This window comes from Podarcis gaigeae, assembly GCF_964106915.1.
Source record: "Podarcis gaigeae genome assembly, chromosome: 5".
NCBI lineage: Eukaryota > Metazoa > Chordata > Lepidosauria > Squamata > Lacertidae > Podarcis > Podarcis gaigeae.
This window is the reverse complement of record NC_139681.1, coordinates 86,796,736-86,811,818: the sequence shown is the minus strand read 5'-3', so window position 1 is coordinate 86,811,818 and position 15,083 is coordinate 86,796,736. Positions and strand designations below refer to the sequence as shown.

General features: G+C 48.6%; 1 protein-coding gene across 1 annotated transcript in view; it reads right to left on the bottom strand.

The window, feature by feature from the left end:
* FNDC3B (fibronectin type III domain containing 3B) overlaps positions 1-15,083 on the bottom strand; it is a 274,382-nt gene that overhangs the window by 180,273 nt on the left and 79,026 nt on the right. The window contains exon 3 of the mRNA XM_083739234.1: positions 5,508-5,583. Within this exon, the coding sequence (XP_083595360.1) occupies positions 5,508-5,583 (76 nt within the window). The remainder of the gene's footprint in view (positions 1-5,507; positions 5,584-15,083) is intronic.

Here is a 15,083-nt window from a genome sequence, read left to right as displayed (position 1 = left end):
AACCAGAACACTTACTTCCGGGTTTGCGGCATTCAGGAGCCGATTTGTTCAGGAGCAAAGCTGTTCGACGACCAAGGTACCACTGCACTCTTGATTTTGTGAAAGAAATGGGAGGGAAACAAGATTGACGGGCAAAAGCCTCTCCTTAAACGTTAACGACAAACTGTCCTTGGGGTTTTCAGGGAAGCAAATCCCCTTTCAAAAGATTTGCACTTAAGAAGAAGGAAAAACCCCAGTAAGGCACTAAAAACATATAAGCTTCAGGATTCACTTTCATGTACAGGAAAATGACACATGGCAGATATTTTATGACTTGCTCTTTACTGTACTCCGGAAACTCCGGCTGTGTAATCATTTACGAGGGGTGGGGGATCCCACTGCACTGTAAAGGGCACCTTTAGCATACAGACAAGATCCTACAAGCCTCACAGATAGATAGGATCCAAAATAGGAGAGCAGCACGCTGCCCAATTCTGCAACAAGAGATATCATCCTTGGCACGGGATAAAGAGCTGCTGCTCTTTGCTTGGTGTTAACGACCCATAAAGCACAATTATACAGGCATCCTGTTTCCTCTTTCGCGCTGCTAAGTTACTAGGGACAGGTGCAGAGGTAAGGGACTGGAAAGTGATTGATGGTGAACCACCAACCCTAGTTAGTTTTAGCATTGTGTTGACATAAGCCAGAACCATGATTCTGCATAGCACAGAAGGGGATGGAAGTTTTCGCTCAGCACGTGTAAGAACCTATAACCCTATATTTGCACCACCGTGAGTTTCATGTTAAGGCAGGTAGGCTATAAATGGGACACATGCATTAAACCTTTCATTTATCTCTATCTCCACCAGCCATTTTGTCTGGTTCTAATGCCAGGTTTAAAAATAAAATAAAAATGGCACGCACTGAGTGGCAGCCAGTCAGGCCAGTCTGCAGCTAGCCAAAAGGCAACTCGTTGTGACCATATTTCAACACACCGCCGCCTTTCTCCTGGAAGAGAATGAGCATTTAGAACGGAGGGGAGCACCGAAACTCAAAACGCTAACACAAATGTTTTCCATTAAAATTCAATCAACACTACAGCCAGACTACCAACTGAGACCGGGATCTGACTGATCGGAGAATGTCACCGGCTTTTCAAGACCGAGAACTGAAAAGAATACAGAGAAAGACTCAATAAAAATACTCTATACAGAAATGTCATAATCTTAAACACATGTGCGTAAATGGAATGTGCGCACATGGACGTTTTTATTTAGAGCTACGCACAGGGGGCCAGAGCTTGAGGTGGAGAGCTCTGCCATTTGGGTAGGGGTTTGGCCTTCCCTCCCCCCCCCCCCCATGCCTGGACTGCCCTTCCCCTCACTGTTAGGCCTTTAACAACATTTCTGAAATGTTGCTCTGATTGTCTAAAATGGGCAGCAACCATGGGAATTTTAAATGCGTTGGATCTGAGCACAGGATAGTAGACAACGCTATGAGCCAGCCTTCCAGTGTTCAGATGCTGCACCAGAACCTACTGGTTCAAATTACAAGGAAGGGAACGTTGCTAGTGTGGTGTAGTGGTTAAGGGCGGTAGTCTCGTAATCTGGTGAACCGGGTTCGCTTCCCCGCTCCTCCACATGCAGCTGCTGGGTGACCTTGGGCCAGTCACACTTCTCTGAAGTCTCTCAGCCCCACTCACCTCACAGAGTGTTTGTTGTGGGGGAGGAAGGGAAAGGAGAATGTTAGCCGCTTTGAGACTCCTGAAGGGGAGTGAAAGGCGGGATATCAAATCCAAACTGTTCTTCTTCTTCCTCACTGTATGGCCTGTTCAACAGCAGAACAAACTGCCTATGGACTCTCCTTTGTCCAACTGCACTAGCTATCAATTAGTTTCCAGGCCCAACTCAAAGTGCTGGTATTGACCTATAGAGCCTTAAATACCAATACCTCAAGGATCGCCTCTCTCCATATGAACCTGCCCAGACCCTAAGATCACCTTCTGAGGCCCTTCTTCGTGTGCCTCCTCCATGAGAGTTCTGGAGGGTGGCAACACAAGACTGGGCCTTTTTCTGCAGTGGCTCCCTGTTTGTGGAATGCTCTCACCAGGGAGGCTCGCCTGGCACCTGCATTATACACCTTTAGACGCCAGGCAAAAACATCCCACATCTCCCAGACCTTTGGCTGACTGACATCCAACGCCCTTTTAAAATGTGGTGTGTTTTTCTTGGGGGGTAGGGGGAGTACTGGATTGTTTTTGGTTTTATTATTTATTTTGTGATTTTATATATGTTGTATAAACCACCTTGAGACCAGGGGGAGATAGAAGGTGGTATGCAAATTTAATAAATAATAACAATAACAATAATTTTAAGCAGGTAAATTCTCCTATGAAGCCAGACGCAAGTGCCTTAATACTGAAAACTCTGGCAACTTGTAACGGCTGGAGCTACAACTAGGGCCTGGGGCTGTGGATTGTGAACATCGGACATCAATAGGTAAGTCACAAGTCCAAGCCATCTCAATTTGCTGCTTTTCATTTCTACTTAATAGGGAGGGAGGGTGAGGTGGAGAAAAACAACACACACACACACACACACCACAAACTGAAATCGTTTGATGAGCTTATTCGACTGCAGGTCACGAATGAATTGCTTCTTTCTTAATACTGAGCTCAAATGATTAGCTTTCTTGCTTTCATGATCACTGGCTTCAAGCAAGGAGGGGAAAAATAAAGTATAAAACACCATAGCCCCTGGGTAGACTTATTTACCATGAATGACTCACACAGAGTTATGCATGACTGCGAGCACCCACCTTCCCCTAAAACTGGCAACGTTACAGGGAGCATTTTTATTTTAAATGAAAGTGGTGAAGGTGTGAGCTTCACTTGGGAAAGTTTCGCCATTACAGTGAGAAGCACAAATGCGCTTTTCTTCAGCATTAGGCATGAATTATATATTGATCCAACACCTCAGATGTGGCCATAGTGAAGAAAATCTAACCTGACATTTTGCTTACTGGTTTTCCTCGTCTCTCTTTAGGGGCAATGGGTGATATTATTAAAGGCAGAGGTTTGATAGAACTCCCGATTCCCGACTGTCATAGCTGGGTGGCATCCACCTGAAGTTGCCACATTGAATGCCCACCTCCTGTATGCTAAACTGTGTAAAAAAGGTAAAGGGACCCCTGACCATTAGGTCCAGTCGTGGCCGACTCTGGGGTTGTGGCGCTCATCTCGCTTTATTGGCCAAGGGAGCTGGTGTACAGCTTCCGGGTCATGTGGCCAGCATGACTAAGCCACTTCTGGCGAACCAGAGCAGTGCACGGAAACACCATTTATCTTTCCGCCAGAGCGGTACCTATTTATCTACTTGCACTCTGACATGCTTTCGAACTGCTAGGTTGGCAGGAGCAACGGGAGCTCACCCCGTCATGGGGATCTGAACTGCCGACCTTCTGATCGGCAAGTTCTAGGCTCTGTGGTTTAACCCACAGCGCCACCCGCGTCCCTAAAACTGGGTAAGATGAAGATTTTATTATCCTTTTATCCTACCCTTTATCACAAGATCTTTGGGCGTTTCACAGAATAAAATACAAGATAAAAACATAAGTAGCAACAAAGCAATAACCTTCCCCACTTCCCAAAGACGCATTTAAAAGACTGAAGAATATGAATCAGCCCAAGGCCTGGTTGAAGGGGAATGTTTTCGCCAGGCGCCTAAAAATTATATAATGAAGACGCCAGGCATACCTCCCTGGGGAGAACATTCCACAAATGGGGAGCCACTACAGAGAAGGCCCCGTTTTAATTTTGCCAACCTCCACACCTTAGGTGGAGGAGGCACACAAAGAAGAGCCTCGGGTAATGATCACAAGAGTCTGGGATGGCTTATATGATGAGAGAAGGTCCACGTGCACATAATGTATATGTCTGAACCACCCATGTTACCCTCACAACAAACCACTGCAGTGAGTCCATTTGGCAGAGAATGACTGGCACAGTTAAGTTTCATGGCAAAGAGGAATTTGAACCCAGGTCTCCCAGGCTAAAGACTTGCACTCTAGCCATTCCACCGCATTACCTCCTTCCTCACCATAAATATGGCAGTTGCTATGGAGTCAAGGAGTTTGGGGGGGGGGCTTTTAGGTCAGCCTTCTGCCTGGAAGCCCTCCAAAAGATGGCTGCCCACACTCTGCTCAAAGACCCCCAACGTCTGCCCAAATGGAGAAGAACAGGAGCTGGGGAACATTTGTCCCTCAAGATGTTCCCATTACTGTTGTTTCATTTATGAATCTCTTCCCACAAGGCACCTCAAAGGGATTTGCGATGCAGCAAATATAAAAGAGATACATATACAAAAAACAGGTGAACAGCACAAAATCAATTCAAACCCAAGGCAGCTATTGAGTGAGGTACAGATTTTGGAAGACTCATTGAAGGAGGAATGCATGTAGCAGACTCCAAAAAGACAGCAGAGAAAAAGAAGAAGAAGAAGAAGAAGAAGAAGAAGAAGAAGAAGAAGAAGAGGAGGAGGAGGAGGAGGAGGAGGAGGAGGAGGAGGAGGAGGAGGAGGAGGAGGAGGAGTTTGGATTTGATATCCCGCTTTATCACTACCCTAGGGAGTCTCAAAGCGGCTAACATTCTCCTTTCCCTTCCTCCCCCACAACTAACACTCTGTGAGGTGAGTGGGGCTGAGAGACTTCAGAGAAGTGTGACTGGCCCAAGGTCACCCAGCAGCTGCATGTGGAGGAGCGGGGAATCGAACCCTGTTCACCAGATTAGGAGTCCACCACTCTTAACCACTACACCACACTGGCTCTCATAGAAGGAGCACGTCTGGTATGCAATGCGGAGGGCAGGAGTTCTAAAGGTAGGTTGGTGCGACCCCAAGTAAAGGCCCAAATCTGATGTTGTGCTAAGTAGACTTCCTGATAGGATGGCATCTGCAGGATGCCCTCTCCTGCAAAACACAGTGATTAGTTGGGGACCTAGAGGATGGATGACTTTTTAAGGCATCCTGGTCCCAAACTGCATAGCCCTTGGAGCACCAGTACCAGCCCAGTAGCTAACTGGTATCCCATGCAATTCTTTCAGCACTGGTGTAATATCATGGGGTTAGTCCATCCCAGTGAGCAGTTGACCATCCACATCTTGCACCTTCTGGGCTAGCCTCAAGGAAGTCCAGCAGCCCAGCCACCATGCCAAAGCCAACAGGACCTTCTCAAAGTTCATGCAGCTGTCTAAGGGACTCTCTTATGGAGCAGTGGTCCGGCTCCAAATAAAATAGTGTCTTCAAGGGCTGTGAAGCTGAACTGCAAGTCATCCACGCTTCCTCTAAAAGTTTGGCACACTGAAAACATTTAAGGCTGTCAGATGCACCTTTGTGAACAATGCTTAATTTTCGTTGGTGAAAGGACAGAGCAAAAGCAATGGATCCACGGGTGATCAGCCAAGGATATTAATTGGGCAGACATGTGCTTTCCACATAACAACAGGAATGTTCTCTTAATAAAGGCTTCCTTACCTTGAATGCACTGAAGAGTCCCATCTTCTCCCCTTATTGTAAAAGTTTCACCTGGATTAACTTGGACAAAAATGACCTGCCAAAATAAAAGAACCTGATGTCAGAATCTTATAACGAAGCATATCCATGAATTGTATGTATTCTTTCCAGAACATAGGCATGAAAGAAGATATTTGAAGGGGGTGGGGACTGGGGGACTTAACTAAATATCATTTCCCAACCTGAAACCCTCAATGTGTTGTTGGGACTCCGAATCCCATCAGCCCCAGCCAACATGGCCGATGACCTGGGATGAAGGGACCTGTAGCCCAAAACATTTCGGAGACCAACAGCTTAGGGAAAGTTAAACTAGAGAAGTCCTGGAATTATTTTTTATTATTATTATTAAATCTCTATACTGCCCTTCATCCGAGGATCACAGGGCAGGTTGCAATATAAAAACACAGAAATGCATGACATAACAATAATGGATACAAAAGAAAGGCAGCATGACTAAACAACAGAATAGAAGATGTTAGAATACAAAAGTCTCGCCTGAAATAAAAACACACATGTTCCGTCAAGCCAAAATATAAATCTGCAAAAAGGCAAGCCAAGACCAAACAGTTGAGGGGGGGGGGCGAGATATTTTTTTAAACTGATGCTAAGCAGAAAACAAGCCAGGGAAGCAATGGTACTATGGTAATAACAAATATTAGGGTGAAGAAAGACTGGGAAATGGAGAGAAATTTTATTAAGGACCAGACCCCAACAATATTGCTCCTTTAATCCCAACACTGGCTTTTTGTCTGTTTCTGGATCGGCAAACACTCCTCATCCATATCTTAACAGCCTCTGTAACCTTTCCCCCGCCCATTTCTTTACTTTTCCCCTGTATTCTGTTCCATCCCTGCCCTGCAACCTTCCCTCCTCTAGCAGCATAACAGCTTTGGCACAATCCCTTAGGCCAGAAAGGCCATAGAAAGGGAGGTACAGTGGACGCTCGGGTTGCGAACGTGATCCGTGAGGGAGGCACGTCCGCAACCCACAGCACCGCATCTGTGCATGCGCAAAACGCGATTTGGTGCTTTTGCGCATGCACAAGCACCGAAACCCAGAAGTAACTCGTTCCAGTACTTCCAGGTTTTGGCGCGTCTGTAACCCAAGGTATGACTGTATACCTAACTAAATAAATGCACACTCCACCCCTCTTCTGTCTTGCTATCATCTTCCTCCTCTCTCCTTTTGCAGTCTCGCCTGTGTCCAATTCTAGACTGCCAGCTCTTCAGGGCAGGGGACTGCCCTCTTACATTTTGTAGAGAGCAATGCACTTTGATGTCACTATTGCACATACATGCAACAGTATGCTATCAGGAGTGGGGTGGGAACTGCTGCAGAATGTATTTTTGCACAGCTATGACTGCTCACTCAAATGGCCTGCTTGCATGAGCGGCGTAACAGAGATCACGCCTCTGCCTCCATCATCGCAAACCACATCCTGCAATTTTGCCCGTTCATGGAAGGGTGATCTCGTACAAGCTCATTCCTCCCAGTACCACTTATTAGTAATCTTGTAATTCGGTGAACACAAGGGAAGATTGCCAATGGGCGGTGTGCAGGTGCCTGGGAGCACACCCCGACCCCACTTAGCACGTCCAGAGTCAATTTTATGCGTCATAAAACACCCCAAATCTTTCTCTCCCCCCCCCCCATATACGAGCAATTATTTGGAAGATTTAGCGGGGCGCACTATCTCCTTAGCGTGCATTAACCTGTTTCATAACGCTTGGTTATACAGTTCACTACAAGATGTCAGCACACAAAACTGGTGTGTGAAAGAGGCAGGGTGCATGTTGTTGCCCCAGGCCCATTAAACGCAGATTTGGAAAAATGATTAGAATGACTAAAAACATGGAACACTGTTAGTTTTGCTTCAGTGGAATAGAACATGATTATTGCTCTCAGAGACTGCAAACATGATCTCCTCTCAGTTAACCTAGACTGAAAGCTTCCAAAGAAAACACGCTACAGCATTTGTTGAGTTATAGTCATGCTAAGCTAATGCATGCGTAAGTTTTTGTTCTCTTTATTTAATCTGATTTTTTTGAAAATGCTGTGGGGGGCGGGGGGGGGGCGGGAATCCATTCCGTGCCCACTGCTTTCTGACATGGCCATGCTAGAGAGGTTTACCACCACCACCCAAGTCACAGCTGTCGCCCTTTTCATTGCACACAAGAACATCTGACATTAAAAGCCGTTTTCAAAAGACGTGGCATCTTGCTGTATTAAGGGATTCCAAACACAAACAAGGAGGAAAGAGCTATCTATAGCTACTGTTTACATTGCACATCTTACCAAGCAGCAGTATCCTGAGCGCAGAGTGAGGCTGTCTAGGTTTATTTTAGTCACCAGTGTCTGAAAGGGTCATATCCTAATGGCACAAAAGTTTACAGAGTCCGAAGCAAATGATCCTGCAGAGTTGAAGGGTCAGATAACAGAATGTGGGTACTTGAAAAAGGGGGGTGCATCACAAAATCTGGGGGCACAATTAGCTTCTGCAAGCCAGTTCAACGTTACCCCATAACACACCCAATGTTGGTGAAGCTAACTCTTTACTTAAAGAAACCAAAGCAGCTCAGGCCTAGTGATCACAGCAACTCTTTGCAGTGGGGCTAAGGCTCCATCCCCAGCAACGTGAGGCTCCTTCGTCTTGTCTCTCTTTGCTCCACCCTCTTCATTCCTCTTCGTGTTCTGGGAGACCAGGGGGAGGGGAGCGGGTCGCAGCAGGAGGGAGAGACCCCCTGGCTTCTTCAGCCGCCTGCCTCATCTCTGTCGCTTGGGCCCCCTCTGCTACTGCCTCTGATTCTTGACTGCTCTCTGCCCCAGCCTCTTCCTGCTCACTAAACCCTGTTACCTATTCGGCTTCTGACACCTCCTTCTCCTCCCAGTCTGCTCCCTCTTCTCCCTCTTACCGCTCATGGCCATCCCACCACCAATTTCCTGGCTCTGAGCCTTCTTCCCTTGGGAAGCTGCTTCCCTTCCCAGCTGCTGCCCCCTCCCCACTCCTCTACATCCAGCCAGTCCATGACACAAGCTGAGCTTCTGTCCTATGGAATCTGCAAAATACACTCATCTACCTCGTTCCCCTTTTGCAAACCAACATGATTGCCATTTACTTCTATGGAGGGGTAGGAAGCAAAACATTAATAATATAGAGAAGTATGCAACAAGCACCCAGGTTCAGTTCCCTGCATTTCTAGTTAAAAGATTCAGTTGCAGGCAATGGGGACACGGTTGCAGTAATGGAGAAATGGGCCATCTGCGCTAAATGGGCAAACCGGACAGCAGTCCCACAAGAGTGAGCCATGTTTCTGCATGGAATACATGCACACCTCCTGTATTGCCCTCCAGTTGTCCTTGCCATTTTCAAGCCCCCAAGGTGAATTAGTGGCACCTGGGGACAGAGGAAGACTTTTACGTTCTCCTCCCCACAACACAGCCCCAAAAAACTCTAGGGAGATAGGGACTAGATGACCTTTCTCATTGTTTCCAATTCTACGTAACAGGTAAAGGGACCCCTGACCATTAGGTCCAGTCATGGTTGACTCTGGGGTTGCAGTGCTCATCTCGCTTTATTGACTGAGGGAGCGCCGCGGCGTACAGCTTCTGGGTCATGTGGCCAGCATGACTAAGCCGCTTCTGGCGAACCAGAGCACCTCACGGAAATGCCGTTTACCTTCCTGCCGGAGTGGTACCGATTTATCTACTTGCACTTTGGCGTGCTTTTGAACTGCTAGGCTGGCAGGAGTAGGGACCGAGCAACCGGAGCTCACCCCATCACAGGGATTCGACCCGCCAACCTTCTGATCGGCAAGTCCTAGGCTCTGTGGTTTAACCCACAGTGCCACCCGCACCCCGTACAATTCTATGAAGCAACCAATTAAAGTGCAGCTGAGGGAACTCCAAACTGCAGTGACATCACGCAGAGCATTTTGTCACTTAGCTGCATGAATGGGTGGTGTGTAGGCACAGCCGTTTGCAGCAACATTAGCAGACAGAGAGACCAATGGCACAGGACTGCTGTTTTTGGCAGCAGTCAGGCATCTCCAATAGCCTTTTAGTTCCAGCATCTTCCCAAAAAGGTACAGCGGTTTCCAAGGCCTTGATACAGGAAACCCATCAATGGTTTTGAGCCGCCTCCAGGCCTGATTCCCAGACAGCCCCCGTTTCTGATCTTCAGCTCAACACACACAAAATTCTTTCTGCCACGTTGGTTCCACGGTGCTCAAGACTGAGAGAGAGTGCCGGCCCCTCCCATCAAAATTCCTGAAGTCCTTCTAAGACTATGGCATTACTGGCAAGGTACCATGCTATGTTTAGAGCTAAGCCTGATGATCTTTCCACTGATAATAAAGGCAAAAGACCCCCTTTCAGAACATCAAGAAGATGTTTGGAAATTAAGAACGGCGCGCACGTTAAGGGTGCACGTTAAGAAATTACAGAATTGCATATCTAAGCTTTCTTTGTTTGGGGGGGGGCAGGAACCCACCGTCAGTGTTAAAATTATAAGTTCTAGAAAGGGAGGGAGAGGAAATGGAAACGTGGCCCATTATGCGAGGTTTGCAACAAGCCTTTCTTAAAGACACTGATCAGGGCAGACAGGGACAGCAAAGACACCACAATCAGAGTCCCAGAAGAGATAAAAATAAACCGACAAAAGCCAGGCCAGTCCATCTGTGACCTCGGCTCCATCAGCAATGAAAGACATCTGCCTCCCAGCCTCCAAACTTCTATGCAATATTCACAAGGGTCATAGCTTCATCAAAATAAAGCATACCATTCAAAACAAAGCGAGGGAGCCGGGGAGATCAAAACACATGTCGCTCCTTAAAGACACGCATGTTATTTTTAAGTTGTATAGCATTTCAGTAACTTTCAAGCCACAGGACTTTTTAGATGTGAAGGCCAGGGCTCCGTTCTCCAGAAAGGAAGCCTCAACCGCCCAAGACCTTCCCATTCAGCATTCGATGTGCCGGTTCAAACGATGTCACCCAGAAGCGTTTTCCTCCTCCGCCCTTCAATGGTGAAGGAATTGCATTCTGCACATGCTCAGGAGCGCTCTCACCTACTGCCGTCCTTGGAAGTCGCAGAAACTGGCCGGGTGCAAATGGAGAAGAAGAAAAAGAAGAAAAGGCCTTCCACGTCCTTTGAAAAGCTTTTTTACTTCTTGTGCGATTCGGGCCTGCTGAGTCGCCATGGCAACCAGGCAGTAATTTAGCGAGCCACCTCAAGACCAGCTCCAGCATCCTAATGCTCAGTCTCCACTTCTAGCAGTTTCTCACACAAAGGTGTGCCACACACAAATCATTGTCATCCTTCGCAAGTCTCCAGTCGTCCCTGCGATGCAATGCCAGCTAGGTTCCATCAAGAAAAGACAGCTTATTTGTTTTACTGTGAGGTCAGGGAGAAGACCTTTGCTGATTCCATTCCTCCACTGCAATCTAACAGTTGGGGAGGAGAGAGTCTTATGACACTTCCCTGACAACCAGCACTGAGGCGACAGTAATGTGTTTTCGCATCAAGCGGTTCTGATGCAAGGAGTCTAAGATGCTGGCGGTGACATGGTGACATGGAATAAAATGTTGCAGTGTGCAGTGCTGGTGTTCAGAATTCCAATCGCTCCATTTCACCACTGCAGGGAAGAACACTGTTTATACAGTCTGTCTGTCCTCAGAGCTCAAAACCATCAGGGAGGAATGGACAACTGCTCCAGCTGAGGAGTGTGGCTCAAACAGTTTTATAAAACTGGTTTGGTTGACAGTATTATTATTATTATTATTATTATTATTATTATTATTATTATTATTATTATTACCCCGCCCATCTGGCTAGGATTACCCAGCCACTCTGGGCAGCTTCCAACAGAATATTAAAATACAATAGTCTATTAAACATTAAAAGCTTCCCTAAACAGGGCTGCCTTCAGATGTCTTCTAAAAGTCTGGTAGTTGTTTTTCACTTTGACATCTAGTGGGAGGGCGTTCCACAGGTCGGGCGCCACTACCGAGAAGGCCCTCCGCCTGGTTCCCTGTAACTTGGCTTCTCGCAGTGAGGGAACCACCAGAAGGCCCTCGACGCTGGACCTCAGTGTCCGGGCAGAACAATGGGGATGGAGATGCTCCTTCAGGTATACTGGACAGAGGCTGCAATACCTTCTCCAACCACCTGAAGTGGTGGCACTGAGGAGCCAGGAGCATTGACCTTGACTGGTGGTTGAAGTACAGTATCTGAAGACAGAGTTGGAACTTGACATGACCGTAGCAGAGTGGAGAATTGGGGAAAACTAACAAAATGGATTTCAACAGAGGCAATTGTAAGGTTCTAATACACTTAGGCAGTAATAACCAGCTGCACAAATATAAGATGGGGGACACTTGGATTGCCAGTTGTGAAAAGGATCTAGGGCAGGGGTCTGCAACCTTTAAGACAAAAAGAGCCACTTGGACCCGTTTCCGAAGAAAAAACAACAACTGGGAGCCGCAAAACCATTGCGACATTTAAAACAAATATAACACTGCATACATTGTTTCTTAGCCCAATGTTATCCTCGTCATTATAAAAATAACTTTTTTGACACTTTTTAATTATTTTTTGTTTGACCCCTCAGAATTACTCCTCCTCATAGAAATAAACGTTATATTAACAAGTTACCTTTTTTTGAGTGTGTGTTCTTCACTCCCCTTCAAAACGGTAGCTGCAAATTGCAAAGCAATAGCAGCAAATCAGCCAGCAACAAAGACATGCTATATACCGTATTTTTCGCTCCATAGGACGCACTTTTCCCCTCCAAAAATGAAGGGGAAATCTGTGTGCGTCCTATGGTGCGAATGCAGGCTTTCGCTGAAGCCTGGAGAGCGAGAGGCATCGGTGCGCACCGACCCCTCTCGCTCTCCAGGCTTCAGGAAGCTATCCGCAAGCCTTGCAAGCCCGGCGGGAGTTCCCACAGGCTCACAAGGCTTGCGGGCAGCAGCCTGCAGCCCCAGCGAGTGTCCGCAAGCCTTGCACGCCTGGCGGGAGCTCCCGCCAGGCGCGCGAGGCTTGGGGCGGCAGCCTGTTGCCCGAAGCACAGGGAGCCCTCCGGAGGGCTCCCCGTGCTTCAGGCGAGTGTCTGCAAGCCTTGCGCGCCCGGCAGGAGCTCCCGTCGGGCGCGCAAGGCTTGGGGCGGCAGCCTGCCGCCCGAAGCACAGGGAGCCCTCCGGAGGGCTCCCCGCGCTTCGGGCGAGTGTCTGCAAGCCTTGCGCGCCCGGCAGGAGCTCCCGTCGGGCGCGCGAGGCTTGGGGCGGCAGCCTGTTGCCCGAAGCACAGGGAGCCCTCCGGAGGGCTCCCCGTGCTTCGGGCGAGTGTCTGCATGCCTTGCGCGCCCGGCAGGAGCTCCCGTCGGGCGCGCGAGGCTTGGGGCGGCAGCCTGTTGCCCGAAGCACAGGGAGCCCTCCGGAGGGCTCCCGTGCTTCGGGCGAGTGTCTGCAAGCCTTGCGCACCCTGCAGGAGCTCCCGCTGGGAGCTGCTGCTGCTGGGAGCCCCCACAACCCCCGAAAGAGGACTCGCTCCAGAGATCCTGGCGGCTCCCAACCCGGGGTCGCTTCACCGCGCGGGGCAACAATGAGTGAAAGGAGGCGCACTAAAAACAATGGCTCACGGGGAAGGCGGGCGCGTGCCGCTCGGCCCTTGGGGAGCCTTCCTGCTGCCGCTGCCCTGCGCCCAACTCGCGAGGAGAGTGGCGCTGCCTTCTGCTCTCCGCCGCCGCCTCACAGATGACAGCGACTGCACGGGAACAAAGGAAAATGCGCCTCCTCCCCTCGCCTCCACCCCGGAGCCGCGGCAAAGGCGTTAAAGAGCCGCATGCGGCTCCGGAGCCGCAGGTTGCCGACCCCTGATCTAGGGGTCTTAACAGACCACAAGCTTAATACAAGTCAACAGTGGGATGCGGCATAAAAAAAAAAAAAGCTAAAGTAGGACTTGGTTGGATACAACCAAATGCTACTCTAGGCTGCAGAAGTAATATCCAGATCAAGGGAAGTAATAGTATCACTCTATTCTGCCTTGGTCCAATCCTGGATGCCACAGTTTAAGAAGGATGCTGACAACCTGGAATGTGTGCAGAGTTGGGCAACCAAGATGATCAAGGGTCTGGAAACTACACCATATGAGGAATGTTTGAGTGAGTGGGGGGTATGTTCAACCTGGTAACGAAGAGACCAAGAGCAGAAGTCCTAATTGGACCATACTACCATATTTTTCGCTCTATAGGACACACTTTTTCCCCTCCAAAAATGAAGGGGAAATCTTTGTGCGTCTATGGGGCGAATACAGGCTTTCGCTGAAGCTTGGAGAGCGAGAGGGGTCGGTGCACACCGATCCCTCTCGCTCTCCAGGCTTCAGGAAGCTATCAGCAAGCCTGGGGAGCCTGCGGGAGTTCCCGCAGGGCTCCCTAGGCTGCGGATAGCAGCCTGCTGCCTGGCGCGCGGGCCGCCCTGAAGCAGAGCGCCCCGCGCGCCGGGCAGACATCCGCAGCCTGGGGAGCCCTGAGGGAGTTCCCACAGGGCTCCCTAGGCTGCGGATAGCAGCCTGCTGCACGGAGCGCGGGGCGCACTGAAGCAGAGCGCCCCGCGCTTCGGGCAGACATCGGCCAGCCCCACAAGCTCGGGGGATAGCAGGGAGGCGGAGCGCCGCCATACCGCTGTTCCCCAACCTGGTTTGGTTTCCCCGACCTGATTTTGGGGGGGAAATAAAGGGGGGAATTTTTTCCTCCCCATACGGTACTTCAAACTGTGGGGGAAGAGGACTGAATATTTGAGTAACTTCTCTATTTTTAAAAGAGAGAGAACTCTTTGCACCTTCAAAGTTAGTATTCTGGGGGAAAGGTTATGCTAGAATCTTTTCCGACATGCAGCTAGATTGCATATGCGTAGCTAATACGGAGAAAATATTCAAATATCCTATCCTTCCATCTGTGGCTTCCATTAACAGACATGTCACTGCTTGATTATTACAGTAGAATCATAGTTTTATTTGGCAAAAAAGGAGAATTTTATTTTTTTAAGAGAACCATCCTCACAAAGGTATGATCCCAACATTCTTCTAACCTAACAGGGTCTGTGCTCCCTCGTTTATTGTGCACAAGGGTGTGAATGTTTTTCGCTCAACAAATCGCATCGAAGCAAGTCAAGACAAAAGCCGTTTCATTCCTGCTCCTGTTTACCATAGGATTAAATGCTCTTGGATAGGTTTTTTTCAGATACAGAAGCCTACCAAGAAACCGAGATGCACATCTCCTGCCGTGTTTCTTGTTTGCACAGAAGAATCAACAGATTTGCCCCACTGCCATATAGGGTAACCCAGAGGGACCCTGACGCAACATGGCCCATGCTCATGGAGCATGTTCTAAGCCTATTTGCATCCCCTTTCGCCAAATGGGCTGAACAAATAATTTCGGAATGCATTTCATGGGAATGGGACAAACCTCCAGACAAGGGTCTCAACTTGAATAAACTATAGGGGGAAGGGGACAATGGATTGCTCTCACATAATCAATCACAA